The following is a 15,968-nucleotide window of genomic DNA, read 5'->3' on the forward strand; positions in this document are numbered from 1 at the left end:
GGATGAGATGGTGGGATGGCATCACGGACTCGATGGACATGGGTTTGGGTGGACTCCGGGAGTTGGTGATGGACAGAGAGGCCTGGTGTGCTGCGGTTCGTGGGGTCGCAGAGAGTCAGACACGACTGAGCAACTGAACTGAACTGAACTGGAGGGAAAATGTGAGAGGGAGCTTTGTGCTAAGTGTGCAGATTGTGTGCTTGTGTGCAGAGGTCAGCGCTCTGACGCTGATCACCAAGATGAAGATGAAGGGGTGTGGCCAGCTCAGTCTGAGTGCATTGCTACCAGCTTCTCAAACATCTTTACTGAGATAGCTGTTTTGGGTGTGATATATCAGTGTGTGCGTGTGTTTTCTCAGGGGTCCATACTTTAACTCCATCAAAACACTTCAGCTCAAAATTTCTTTGCAGTGTTGTGCTTTATGTTTAAAATGTATATGCTTTTTGGATCTTAATAGCCTAATTATGTTTGGTATAAAAATAGCATTTTTTATTAATATCTCCACCTGAGACTTCCTGCGTGATTGCCAATCCCATTCCCTCGTCCCGAGCGCACAGGACGACTCCTTCCCAGCCCCTCCTGGAACTGGTAACCCAGGCTGTGGGGTGAGGATCCAGGCACTGGGAGGCAGGCAGAAGTTCCATAATGCTCTTCCAGGTCTGGCCACAGAACACCACAAAAGGTCTCTCGTGCTGGCTTTTTTTCTTTCACAGCAACCTTGGAGGTGAACGTAGCGGTGACACAAGATTCAGACAGTTGGCTATCACTGAATCCCCGCATGGAAGAGGCAGCCTCAGTGTATAGCATGTTGTGACCTGGTCAAGAAGGAGAATTTTGTTGTGATACATGACTAGTGAGGTAGGAGACGGATGGGCCCCTGGGCTGGACAGCTGGTGTTTGTCAAGTTGAATAAAATTGAAATTTGTTCTCATCCAGACACTCTAAGGACAAAGCTCATGGCAAAAGCTGAGCTCGGCTGAGGTGAAGCGATAATGTGCCCATTCCGAGGTCAAGGAAAACTTCCCAATCTGCACGTGTGAAGGAAGGGTCCTTGGGGTCAAAAGAGAGGGGATACCAGTCCATAACACACGTGGACACACCCCTACAGGCCTCAGGGCGGGAAGCCGTCTTAGCATAAAGTGGTGCACACATCTTGGGGAGAGTCCTAGGACCAGTCAGGTGGGAGGAAAGAAGCAAGGCCAAAAATAAGCACAGAACTCAAAGAACTGTCCTGTGTGAGTGACTTAAGTCACCTCTGGATGCCCGCACTCCTCATGGGTGTGTATTTCTGCCTTGTTTCAATTTTAAATAAACAAACTGTTTCTCTGTGGACTCATCCACATGTTATGCTGCGTGTCTCTAAAGTATCTAAACTTTGTAGTTGTTTTCACAGACTTTGCCTCCTTGAAACATTCTTTCATGAGTGTTCAGGGCCACTTTGCTTCTAGCCTCTAGCCCTTGGCGGTTTAGTGTCTAGGATTCTTGGTTTCCATCCAGGTTCAGTTCAGTTCAGTTCAGTTCAGTTCAGTCGCTCATTTGTGTCCGACTCTTTGCGACCCCATGAATCACAGCACGCCAGGCCTCCCATCACCAACTCCCGGAGCTCACTCAAACACATGTCCATCGAGTCGGTGATGCCATCCAGCCATCTCATTCTCTGTCGTCCCCGTCTCCTCCCACCCCCAATCCCCACGTTCAATTCCTGTGTAGAGAACTAAAATCTCTCTTCAGGACCGCTCAACTACCATCTCCACAAAATTGCTAAGACAATAGGGGTATTGTTACAGCAGCTGTTATTACTTGTCCTGACATCTTTAGAGCAATTTTTTCCTACCGGCTACACCTATTATGATGTGATTTCAATGAGTTCATGAAATTTGAAAATGGGGCTATATTGAAGGATGATAATGAGATTTAGGATCTAGGCAATTATCTCCTCTTTCTTCTTGCTGTGACAATGTTTCTAGATCTAAGACTAATACAATGTGTGGATACCAGAAATATTTGTTCTTTTACTTTTCTTTGTTCCCAAAGCTCCACGAGCTTTACTGCAGTAATCACTGAGAGAAGATGTCTAGAATACTGCACAAGATTCAAGGGCCTATTCTATACTGCACAGAATACCGTACAAGGGGCTGCTACTTGGGTTCAAATTTTGGCAAATGAATCTTTTTGTCAGGAGGAAAAATTGTTTGCATCACTTGGCAGATTTAAAGGGTTTCTGATCTACTGTCATTCTATCAGTTTATATCAATTTTTATTGAAAAATGGTGACTAATGATGCAATCCGTTTACCCTAATGTGATCAGTTCCATCACTTGTATTTTAAGAATTTCAAAAGATTCCATTATTCCCATATTAACTGTCTTCATCAAGTGCAAATCTCAGGATTTGCACCAGTTTTCAGCTGTGCTATACTGTACATCATGAGGAACGCTGGGCTGGAAGAAGCACAAGCTGGAATCAAGATTGCCAGGAGTAATATCATATATCAATAACCTCAGATATGCAGATGACACCACCCTTATGGCAGAAAGTGAAGAGGAACTCAAAGGCCTATTGATGAAAGTGAAAGAGGAGAGTGAAAAGGTTGGCTTGAAGCTCAACATTCAGAAAACAAAGATCATGGCATCTGGTCCCATCACTTCATGGGAAATAGATGGGGAAACAGTGGAAACAGTGTCAGACTTTATTTTTTTGGGCTCCAAAATCACTTCGGATGCTGATTGCAGCCATGAAATTAAAAGACACTTGCTCCTTGGAAGGAAAGTTATGACCAGCCTAGATAACATATTAAAAAGCAGAGACATTACTTTGCCAACCAAGGTCCGTCTAGTCAAGGCAATGGTTTTTCCCGTGGTCATGTATGGATGTGAGAGTTGGACTGTGAAGAAAGCTGATCGCCGAAGAATCGATGCTTTTGAACTATGGTGCTGGAGAAGACTCTTGAGAGTCCCTTGGACTGCAAGGAAATCCAACCAGTCCATTCTAAAAGAGATCAGTCCTGGGTGTTCATTGGAAGGACTTATGCTAAAGCTGAAACTCCAATACTTTGGCCACCTCATGCGACGAGTTGACTCACTGGAAAAGAGTCTGATGCTAGGAGGGATTGGGGGTAGGAGGAGACGGGGACAGCAGAGAATGAGATGGCTGGATGGCATCACCGACTCGATGGACATGAGTTTGAGTGAACTCCGGGAGTTGGTGATGGACAGGGAGGCCTGGCGTGCTGTGGTTCATGGGGTCCCAGAGAGTCGGACACGACTAAGCGACTGAACTGAACTGAACTGAACTGATGCTGTACTAAGTTGCTTCAGTTGTGTCTAACTCTTTGTGACCCCATGGACCACAGCCTGCCAGGCTCCTCTGTCCATGGGGTTTTCCAGGCAAGAATACCAGAGTGGGTTGCCATTTCATCCTCCACCAGTTTTCAGCACTTATTCCCAATTTTCCATGGTCACAAAGAGGATAAGTCACTTGGAGGCGTACTTTCATTACCGTCAGCTCTTGAGCAGCCCACAGAATTCTCTCAGCCATTCCTTCCATCAGCTATCTCTCACCAGCATTTCTCAGATGTTTGTTATTCCCAAACCACCCTATGGTTTGCTCATTGTTCTCATGGACCATTAATTTTAAGTGAATAGAAAGAGACACGATAAGTACTTAAGTTATAAGAATGGAACGTAATATTAATGGCAAAAATAATTGTTTCATGTCTGTGGAAGAGACATGATCTCATTGCTAAGCTTTTTCACTTTTGTCTCAATAATTCAAGCATTATGCTTCTTTCCTGTCTCTCACTGTTACTAAATTTGAGGCTAAAATGACAGTTATAGATGATTGGGAATGTAAGTGCTTGATGGCTCCATCTGATAAATTTGGATATTCAAATCAAATATTGTTTGTTGTTTAGTCGCTCAGCTGTGTCTGACTCTTTTGCGATCCCATGGACTATAGACCGCCAGGCTCCTCTCTCTATGGAATTTCCCAGGCAAGAATACTGGAGTGGATTGCCACTTCTCCAGGGGATTTTCCCTAACCAGGGATAGAACCCATGCCTCCTGAATTGGCAGGCGGATTCTTTACTGCTGAGCTGCCAGGGAAGCCCATTCAAGTGAAACATGGACCCAAAATTAATGGAGAGATTCAATAAGTAGTACCTTGAAAACTCTTAAGTCCACGATTATATCGAAACGTGGCAGTTTGAGTTTGCTTGAGGATAGTGGCAAAAGAATTCTCAGTCTACCCTGGTGACATTTCATTCTGTCAAGCAATTGTTTCCATTTTATTGCTGCATCTTGACGTGGCTTTTAAGCATACCCAAGATTTCACTGCCTTGTTTTCTCTAATGAGAAATAAAATCATCAAATATTGGGAACAAATCAATTTCCTAGTGACTGGAGCATTTTTACCCTGGCTTCTTTTGTCTTGTCTTGTTTTAATTTGGACGCCTTATCCTCACCATGGAAAATGGGCAAAAATTTATTTCTCCTGTGGTGAGTTCAGGATTGTTAAGATAATTGAAGATATTGCTGAGATGCACTGTGCACTTGAAATTATAGAAATGGTGTTTATTTAGATTATTAATGTCATGAAGGAATGTCCCATCCCTGATTTTACAGCTTCTAGGAACACATTTCTCTCTGCCAGCCAGCATTCCTCAGTGATGAAAAGCAGTGTTTTATATTCACCCCCCATTTCTTGGCAGAATGTGCTCAAAAAGTGGATAGTCAATAGCTGCAATTTGATGGTAGTGATAATTTTCACTATTTCCTTGAACATAAAATTGCAATCAGGAGGCTCTGTCACCACAGATTGTTAATTAACCCCTGAAAACCAAGCAGTGCATGGGTTTGCATTTAGGGACCAGTATTCTCTTCTTGTAAGAATCTGGGCCCTTGTCAGAATTGAGCATAACATATCACCAGTCTGCATAATGGTTCCAAAATAAACTTTAAATTAAAACATCTCTTCTGCTGTGGTTTGGACTTCCTGTATTACAGTATCACTAAGTCACCAAGTACTTCCTCCATGCACATCCTCCACTGGAGTGGCTGAACAGAGAAATGCTGAGGCACACTGTTTGATGAGCAACTTCTACCACTGATACTATGCCATTTCCAGCAGTGGTCTTTTCGTAAATTTTTTAAATTTGTAATTTTTATTGAGGTATAGTTGATGTACAATATTGTATACATTAAAGGTATACAATATAGTGATTCACCATTTTTAAAGCTTATACTCCATTCACAGTTGATTACAAAATATTGGCTATATTCCCCCATGTTGTACACTATGCCTTTGTAGCATATTTTATACCTAATAGTTTGTACCCCTTACTCCCCTGTCCCTATATTGCTCCGATCCCTTCCCTCTCCCGACTGGGAACCACTAGTTTGGTATCCAATTGCTGCAAGTGGCAGGATTTACTTCTTTTTTAAGGCTGAACAGTATTCCATTGCATATATATATACCCCATGTCTTTTCCATTCATCTGTTGATGGACACTTAGGTTCATAGCAGCATTGTAAATAATGTGTCTTTTTGAATTAGTGTTTTCATTTTTTTCAGATATAGATCCAGGAGTGGAATTGCTGGGTCATAATGGTAGTTCAGTTTTTAGTTTTTGTGGAGAAACCTCCATGCTATTTTCCAGCAGTGTTTTTTGATATAGATTTTGACTGGTCATTAATATTGGGTGGCCAGAGTTACCAGTAAACAGTAAAAAGATGACCCAGATCCATTTTTTTTCCAAGAGGAGTGTAATTTGCTGTCTCTTGTATTTTTCCAGTGTCTAAATTCGTATGTTTTATACTGAAAGGTATGACTATGGTCGCTCATTGCACAGAGCATTCTGCTTTATGTGCTAATAATACATTGGGCAAAGCCTCGTTAAACACAGTGTACTGGAGCAAGCGAATTTTCAGTTAAACCAATTCCAATTTCCAGATATCATTTCTATTCTTCTTAATTTCACTTTCATTTCTAGCTTTTCTGACACAATAATCATCTTGGCAGTCACTTTTCCCACACGGACAGGTTCTCGTTCTTGCCCTGCACTGAGGTCCATCCGTGTTGTATAGAGTGATGCACTTTGACAAGAGGTAGCTTCTCAGAAAGGACTTCCCAGGGGCTGCTAGTGGTAAAGAATCCACCTGCCAATGCAGGAGATGCAAGAGATGTGAGTTCGATCCCTGAGTCGGGAAGTTCCTCTAGAGTAGGAAGTGGCAATCCTCTCCAGTATTCTTGCCTGAAAAATTCTGTGAACAGAGGAGCCCGGTGGGCTACAATTCATGAGATCGCAAAGAGTCAAGTGCGACTGACACAGAGCACAGACAGAGCTTCTCAGAACAGCCAGAGACTATTCACCTCAGCGAAAAGATTCTAAACATCTAAATGTGTGACTCTTACCAACAGGGATCCCTTGAGCATCAAAAGTTCAGGAAAATACCCTCAGATATCAGGACTAGATATTATAGACACATATTTCTTTTTAGGCAGAAATGGACATTTTCGTTCTAGGTCATATATATATTTTTGCATGATAAATAGAAAGTATAACCTCTGATTTTTTTCCTACAAAACAATCGGCTTATATAAAGCATGAAGACATAAAAGTTTGCAAAGGAGAGTTTTCAGTCTTTTCCTTCTTAAGGACTTTACATCCATTACCAGAAGTTCCTGAATATGTGTTTAAGGCTTGATTCATTCAGCGGATGTTCTGTAAGACACCTGCTGAGCTCACATACAAAGTGAAAAAGAGTTGGCCACAGTCGTCCAATAAATACGCACAAGGCTGGAAGAGTCACTGCAAAAATATGACTTGGCCCCTGCACTCAAAGATTTTATTAAACACCAGAACTCTACTATGGGTTTTCCCTTTTTATTCTGTTAAATGAATGATTTTCCTTACCATTTATTCAACAAATATTTTTTGACCCTCTCCAATGTGCCTGATAGGCTTCTAGTATTGAACACAGTTGACAAAATTGCCTACATACTCATACACACACACACACACACACACACACATATGGTATGCTTATAGAACTTCCAATTTAATGGAGAGACAGACCCAGAAACTGAATTACCCCAGTGTGTAAAGTGGGATAGTAAACCTAAGATCCTTTTCTAGTGTGAAAGAAAGAGTGTACAGCTCGTTCTGGGTGGAGGAAAGGATAAACGGGAAGGCTTCCTGGTAGAAGACATGCCTAAGTTGAATCTTAAGAATAACCAGGGCTTGGCCAGGAAACAGTAGAGGAGGAAGTAGAAAGTATTTCAGCATGAAGACATGATGGGCATGCCGATGAAAACCAGCTGGTGTGTGGTGTGTTGCTGGTGCAACTGGTGCTGCTGGAACCTGGAGGCTGAGACAGGGAGGGAGGCCTTGGTCTTCACACAGCTGAGGTTAGGGAAGGAGAAAAGATTTACGGCAGGGGAGTCATAAGCTCAGTGTTTTGAGCACCTACTCTGTGCCCTAGTGGAGTGTGATGAGCTACTGAAGCTACAGAAGTATGTACGCCCCCATAGGCCCGTGATCTGAAGTTGCTTGCTTCTGCACTACCCATTTTTTCCAGCACTTTCTTGTTCCACTCAAGACCTGCTCAGCCTTGACCCACACCCAGCACACCTTTCCTCTCCACACAGTGCTGCTTGGAGGGTCAGAGTCCAGTCCTCGTCCTATAGGCCAGATCTAGATCCAGGACAGAGGATGGGGAAGTTACTCCCAAATTCCTTGGCAAGATTATGTCAGGTCTCATTTGAGAAGCATTGTATCGTCTCCTACCATGTCATCCTGTACTTCACAGCTTCAGGAAACGGTGATGACCAAAGACCTCCCTACCATTTCAAACAAATCCACCTCCATGGGGAAACTTTGAACCAAACCCATTCTTCAAAAACGGATGTACCTCTTCCAAGAATTATTTCCCCTTGGGTCTGTGGACTCCTTGAAATGTGAGCTCCATCAGTCTGTTTGTAAAACTTTGAGAGAATGTGCTTATCTGTTAAGAACACTAAACTTTTTATATTTAACAAAAAACCCCAAAGTTAATTTTACAAAGTGGTCATTTTTTTTCCCTCCAACAAGTATTCCATAGGGCTTTTCATTGAATTTACATCCCTCTTATGTACCCACTCCTATCCACACCCTGTAATTTTTGTTTTTTGTCTTTATATTCCATTTTTTTTAAACAAAAGCATGTACTACTACTAAAGCTTTATAAACTCCCTGTTCCTCTCTCAAAACCCTATTTCTCTCACTGCCTTCTTTTAACTACTCACTTAAAAGCCATAAAACATAAAACCCATCTCTTTCTCTCAGCACCATGGTTTACTTCCTGCTTCTCTTCCTGTCTTGGTCCAAAAGCCTATTTTTATAGAGCTGCAGTTAAAAAATTAACTCTTTGTATTTATTCTTTACCAAATTACTAATCTTCAGTACATTAGTTGAATAATGTAACCTCTAGGCTAAAATATCACAATTGTACTGTAGGCTAAAATATCACAATTTATGATTTCCTTAGTGTTGAATATTTAGGTTGTTTTCAGCTGTTCACTATTACACATAAGACTGTCAATGTACCTTTAGGTATAGAGTCTTTCTCTTCTGATGAACTATGGTATGCCCTTTTCTTAAGTTCACAAGAGCAGAATTATTGCTGTCAAGGTATAAATACCTTTATGGTCTTTGATTTGGGGTTGGCATACTGCAAGCAAAATGTATTAGTGTTACTGTACAGTCTTGACCCTAAGAGAACAGTAAATGATGGCATGGCTGCGACACTGGCAGACTGGCCTCCCAGCGTTTACTCTGCAGGAAGTTCAGGTCACTGTCTTGAGTATGACCTTTCATTTTCAGTCAGCTTCGGATCTTATATCTCAGTGGTGCATACCAGCAGCTTCCAATGTAGAAGGTCACACGACAAGGAATTAACCTCAAAGACTGATTAAAATGTTACCGTAGAATATACTAGTGCCCTTTGCAGTTTATGACATTTGTGTCAATTAACCTTCTAAAAGACAAATATATTTTTAAAAGGCATTTGCAAGCAAAATAATATTTTATTGAAAATTCAGAAGTTACAGTACTTCTTAAGACATTTTTTCATATTATAAAGAAAAATAAGTTAAAAGAAATATAATTGACTCAAGTGCACTGATATGTAGTTTTCACTCAAACAACATCATTTCAAGAAACAAAACTCCACAGCTTAATTTATTCACGGTACAAGCATGTGTTTTCCTATTTGTTATCATGAAAACTCTAAAGGAATCATTTTCAGGGTGCTCTTTCAACACACATCTGTCTGGATCCAATTTAAATGGCGAATTTATATAAATATATAACACAGACTACTGGAATGTATATATGTGGATACATCAGAACTAGGTAACCTTGATATATAATTTTAAGAATGAGAGTGATTTGTCATTTCATTTTATCATAGGGCAATAAATAACATTTCTAAAGCATGTTTTCTTATCTCCTAGGTCAGAACCAATAACTTTGAGAATGGTGTTTAGCCTAGAGAGCACCAGTGGCATAAATAAGATTATGGTTAACCATACTGCCGAAATGTTAGTTATTACAGTCAGCTGTTTAATGTTAGGAAGTATCTTGTTATACCTTTTAGATCAAAGTCTCTCAAATTGTTTTATGAAGGGGAGCTAACTGAGGCAAAAAGATTAAAATACTCATTTTTGTTTTTACCAAGTTACTTTCTCAACAGAAAATATTCACTGAGCCACTGGTATCAGTTAAATAATTTTATTTACTACTTCTATTAGCTCTGTTATGTATCTTCTCCATTTCAAATGAAGAAATGAGGGGCTACATATTATTAGCAAACAAATGCACTTCTCAGCTGCTGTTCTGACCTCTCTGGCATGTCAGTCCCAGAGGAGATGTCACAGGTAAGCTACAGTAAAGCATGTCCACAGCTGGACATGTCACTGATGTAGAACTTCAATTAATATCCCAATTAATATCTGTATAGCACTTTACAGTAGGGAGCTTTTCTACAACTACTACAAAAATAATGAAATTAGGCCACATTAGCACATGCATATTGCATAAAACACTTAGAAAAATGTCAAGTGCATCACACAGACAAGAGGCAGAAATCATTTCAACAGAGAATCCAGAGGACAGGATTAAAACATAACGTGGCATTTGCTAACATAGTATGTTTTTCATTTGGTAACACTATACAAATTGGTCTTTAAGAAAAAGTAGGTCTTGTTTCTTCACTTGTGGAGAAACCATGCCATTCGGGGAAAAGCAGATCCTTTGATAAAAAAGAAAGAAAGATCTGAGAGCCAGTGTTTTGATAAGCTGACTCTGAAACTGGAGAAACCCTTTTGGCTGAAAAGGAACAGAGGTGACTGCCTTAGCTCTGAGGTTTTCAGAGGTGAATCAAGTTTTCCTTTCTCTTCCCCATTCCAGTAGTAGAGGTCATAAGACACCTGGTTGGCTTTCCAAAGGTGTTTTACTGTGGTGGCAGATGAAATGCTGAAGTCATTTTAGCCAGAATGCAATGGACCAAAGATACTGGATAAAAAATCTGCCAGGTGCGATCACTCTCATTTTTTCAGGTCCCCAAATAAAATCAATAGCTGGTTTGATCAAAGTATCTTCTCTAATAACATTCAGAAAATGTTATGACTCATTAAAAATAATTTTCAGAGGAAAAATATTGCCTGATTTTTTTTTTTTGCAAATGAAATAAATCATCAAAACTCCTTATATAGAGTGCATTTACATCTACAGAGTGTTTCTTGTAAAGAAATAAAACTATTCTCCCCCTCTTTCTTTCCTCATTTCAACTTGACTCTGAAAATATACTCAACATTTGTTCACTGAAATTAAAATTTATACACTGCTATGATCAACCATTTGATATTTCACGAAAGTTGATAAATTTCATAAAGAAAATAAACAAAGGCAAAACTACAAAAATAAAATTTCACACAGACTAGAAATATTATGAGACAGCTGACAAAAAATCTAATAGTGCTTTGTATTAAATAATAGTTTTCAAGTCACTTTATACCAAGTTCAGTTCAGTTCAGTTCAGTCGCTCAGTCGTGTCCGACTCTCCGCGACCCCATGAATCACAGCACGCCAGGCCTCCCTGTCCATCACCAACTCCCGGAGTTCACTCAAACTCATGTCCACAGAGTCGGTGATGCCATCCAGCCATCTCATTCTCCGTCGTCCCCTTCTCCTCCCGCCCCAAGTTACATATCTTAAAAAAAATACCTAATTTACTCTTATATTCAAGATTATATAACATTAGCTTCAATGGCAATTACTTTTCCTACAATTTCTTCCACATTTTCCCAGCATGACTAAAGGTTCAACATAACAGATCTGACATAAAAGTGTCATAAAAATTATTGGTGATTCTTGATGCAAATGTTTTTTTTAAAAGTTTTGATGCTGATGAATTTGTACCAAAACAAAGTTTCTGATATACCTTTAGGATTATGCTCGACTCTATGATGTAAGCAAAAAATACTTGAACTGACATTTACATACAAAAATAGAGAATATATACACTGCAGCGACCTTGGTGATATCTTTCACCAACCCGACTAAAAAATTCAGTGAGTTTTAAATCTTTTTTTAAATCAATATTCTCAATTTTAACGATTTTCATCTTCCATGCTCACTGAGATTCTTTGTTTTGGTTAATAACTGGGCTTAAAAAACATGGAGGAATAGAATAGAATGTACTTCTCTGGAAGAAGCCTGGAGCTCTCAGGATTTAACAGTTTATTATTGTCTCAATTTTCCCTAGGCTTGATTCTGTTATTTTGCCCATGTGGAGCAATAGAAGGCTCTGATGAGGAAGGCCATGAGGCCAGAAAGAGGGCACAGGTCCTGCATCATGCCAGGTACCTGTTTTTTTGTCATTAGGAAAGATGGTACCTACAAACCTAGAAAGGAAGAAACAGTAAGGACAGCTAAAGCCACACACAGGACAGCTGGGCACCATCCACCTGCCAGAAGCTGACCAGCAAGGTGTCTCTACTGGTTCATTAAAGTGCTGCTTCTGCCCCACGGCTGTGCTGCAGGCTTTTCAGAGCTGTCTGCTCAGGTCACATGCACTTGGCAAACATCATATTAAACTGACTTAACACTAAAGTTGAACTGAACATAATTTCTTTTTCTAGGATGTGATGTGAAAGATAAAAAATCCTGGACCAGGAATCCAAAGATCAGGTTCTCTCAATCTCAAGCTGAGTGGTCTCAATCAAGTTAACTTTAACCATCCTGGGTATCTATTTCCACAGGTAAAAAAAAAACAAGGGAATTTGTACTCCACAACTTTTTAAAGTCTCTTTCAAATCTGGTTGAAACGCCAAGTCAGACTCTTGCACAGGTCCTCTTGATTTTCATTATGAAGATCAGCTAAAAACAGTTCTGTTTGGGGGATTTTCTGATGCTTACCTCATGGCTAATGAGGGTTTTCTAAACTTCCAAAGGGTAAACATAAGTATCTGGCTCTCTAATAAAAACACAATTGAGATATTTCTATACTAACATGAAGTATACTTTGAAATTCATTAGGGTGGTAGATTTTAGTTACCTATACCTTCTTCTTTAATTCGCTCAATGCTGAAACCCTGTTCTCTCCTCAACCAGGTGACAAAAGAATAGCATGGAGGTAAAAGACTGAATCTTGGTTGAATCATTTCTGACTGAAAGACAAGTAACAGAGTATTTCTTTAATTGTTTAACATTTTAATTTTTTCAATTTTCAAAACTAAAATTTTTGAAATTGCTGCTAATACTTAAAACCAAGAAATATGCTGTAGCTTATCAGTACTGCCAACGTGTCCTAGTGGTTCTTAAATCATTTCCAAACTGGAGACTCATACCTCTGCTCCTACTATTTCAAACCCGATGTAAAGCATGTCGAATTCAAATTTAAAGAGGGACCGTGTGGAGTGCTAGTGATAGCTTTGGGAGAAGGATAAATAATTTCTTCAACAGTTACATATGTCCCTAATAAGAAACCAACAACTCCAGTGAACATGATGGAAATGTTCTTCAGGACCATCCATATACTGTAGTTTTCCTTAGAGAACGTGAGAATTTCAACCAGGGGCGGCAGGATCAGGGCCAGCGTGCTGCTGCTCACAGCTCCCACGAAGGAGATCACAATGTCTAAACGAGGAATGAGGATCGCGCCGGCACCTAGAAAATTGAAAATACAAATTTTCCTTATGTAAATATCTAATACCTACATAAATACTCACTGCAGATACTTTCAATACATTAAAATTAACTGATGCAAGTAGGCACTACGAGCCTATTGCTTGCGGAAGCATCTGTCACGTTTTGTTCTGAGCTAAAAAGAAAACAAAGAAAGAAACCAAAACACTGAGTGATGGTCCTCAGACTTTGACTTATCAACAGGGTTTCTTACATAAAAAACTTTTGATTTTTGCTATGAAGTTTTGGGTAAAGAATGCATTTTCATTATTCTGCCATACAGCTCATTCTACAAAGCACAAAATCTGGGCTGGTATGGTATAAAAAAATGGTTAAATCAAAGAGAAGAGGTAACTATTTCTTACAGTAGAATTCCAATTAATAAAAATGGAAGAAACCATGGGGAAAAAACCATTATTAAGTAAACACCACAGTAATAACCGTTGCAGGAAAAGTCAATGAAGGATCCTAAAATTAATGGGCAAAGGCTCAGATGACAAAGAATTTGCCTGCAATGCAGGAGACTTGGGTTGGATCCCTGGGTCAGAAAATTCCCTGGAGAAGGAAATGGCAATTCACTCCAGTATTCCTGCTTGTAAAATCTGATGGATGGAGAAACCTGGCAGGCTACAGTCCGTGGGTTTGCAGAGTCAGACACGACTTAGCAACTAACACTTTACACTATTTTTTTTTAGCACTAACTGTATAACAACAGGAAATACCTCTATTAAAAACTCATTAATTATAAAGGAAAAAACAGTACCTTTACTGTGGAGACACCTGACAGACACCACCTTAACCAAGTGATCAAAGTTAACTTCAGCAGTCATAAGCCGTAATGTGATGTACTGAGAAGTGCAAAGCATCAACTGTGGAATTCTTGTTAAAGATGCTTAACTTCAACCTAATCATAAGAAAGCATCACACAAGTCTACACTGAAGGAAATTCTACAAAATTACTGACACTTCAAAGATGTCAAGGTAAATAAAGACAAAAAAAAATAACTGTCAAGACTGGGGAAGACTAGTAGACTTGACAACTAAATTCAAGTGGGAAATTGAATTGGTTCCTGGATCAGAAAAAGGGTAACAGTGGAAAAAAACTGGTGAAATCAAAATGAGGTCTACAGATGAGTTCGCAGCATTTTATCGATGTTAATTTCCTGGCCTTAACAGTTGTATTGTGGTATGTAATCTGTTAACATTAGAAGAAACAGAGTAAAGGGTTTATGGTAATTCTACTTTCTTGTACAGCTTTTCTAAGCTATTTCAAAATGAAAAGTCAAAAAAAAAAAATCTGCACCAGTATTATCAGCAGGATTTTATGCCAAGCTATTGACAAGTTTTCTGCAAGTTTTGATCCAGCACTTTTTTGATCTCATCTTTATCTTACCAAAAGGTATCAACAGAAGGTTTGCAAAAACTGAGGCATAGTCTTTCTCTGAATTGTCCTTAAGTGGTTCAGTGAATGGTTTGTGAAGGGTTGGAGCTGCCACCAGAGATAACAGCTAAGTTTGCTGGCACGAAGCTGTGACAGCTCCACCACTGCCGCAGCCAAGGACGGCTGCAACCACAGCGCCAGCTCTGAGGACTCTGATTGTGTATGTGTTGGTGTTCCTTTCCTTATCTTCAAAAGCTATCAGTTTTCTCACTAATCTTTGTCACCCTTCTATTTCTAACTTTACTTTCCTTTGCTTTTCTTTTTCCTGCGTGTTTGTCTCTTACTGAACTTTCTGTGTGTGGGGTGTGTGTGTATATATAATTTAACTCATGCTCTTTGTAATTAAGTTTCGAGTTTCTGGTCTACTGGTTTCTTTACTTCTTAACTGTTAGTTTATGGTTTCTCCCTCCCCATATTCTCTTTGTGGCTCTCAATGTTTTCCAGGAGGATGTGGCATTAATTTGGAACCACCACATTTCTTAGAACCACACACTACTACTTACCACTTTTTATTTAATTATTATGAAAGCTAAAATCCTAAAAAAGTTATTTTGAAATCATAAACATAGCTGCACTTCTACAAGACTGAAGTACAATAAATCTTCCTAAGTAAAATAATTGAATGTGAAGTTGGAACTCTAAACTAGAAATACTTTATAAAGTGAATCCTTGTTTAATGGATGTGCGCTATATCATTTTAACATTTCTCTCAAAGAAAGTATAAAGCATAACTCTCAATCACAACAGAATGTTTAAAAATCCATTGGCTTTTATCCATTTTGTGATAAAATACTTATAGTAGATGGCAGTATTTAAAAGTACAACCAGACCAACATGACTACCACCTTGTCATCTAAAGAGCCTTTCATTTTGGAGTCTATTTTTTGTTATTAATGTTTTCCAATAGGCCAAGTTGTTATGAGTAAATCAAGTGAAGTGTTGTTGGAAAAGCATCTGGAGAAACACTATAGTATTTTAGAATTTATTCATTCAGACTAAAATTCCATTTACCAAATGCTTCTAAATCATGAAATTTATCAATTAGATAAAATCATTCTTTAAATGTTATATAACCAATATATATTTGCTAGTAAAAATGGCTTGAAATGTTATTTGATAATGTACTAACATTCTCTACTAAGAGAAGAAAGTGAAATATATATACTTCAGGCAACTCTGACATAGAAGAACTCAAAAATAGTAAGTCAAAGAATAGCTTGGATAAGGATAGTTTATTCACTACAAATTACAAATATTCACTACAGGATTACTATAAATATGCTGCCCTTTGTCATTTACAGA

The 15,968-nt window shown here is 39.1% G+C and overlaps 1 protein-coding gene across 1 annotated transcript in view; it reads right to left on the reverse strand.

Moving 5' to 3' along the window:
• Window positions 1-9,043: 9,043 nt before the first annotated feature.
• LOC148773917 (neutral amino acid uniporter 4-like) overlaps window positions 9,044-15,968 on the reverse strand; it is a 33,743-nt gene continuing 26,818 nt past the window's right edge. Inside the window, exon 6 of the mRNA XM_088832275.1 lies at window positions 9,044-13,207. Within this exon, the coding sequence (XP_088688401.1) occupies window positions 12,900-13,207 (308 nt within the window). The 3' untranslated portion in view covers window positions 9,044-12,899. The remainder of the gene's footprint in view (window positions 13,208-15,968) is intronic.

This window comes from Moschus berezovskii, chromosome 25 (genome assembly GCF_049115385.1).
Source record: "Moschus berezovskii isolate FMDL1 chromosome 25, NW_MosBer_1.0, whole genome shotgun sequence".
Taxonomy (NCBI): domain Eukaryota; kingdom Metazoa; phylum Chordata; class Mammalia; order Artiodactyla; family Moschidae; genus Moschus; species Moschus berezovskii.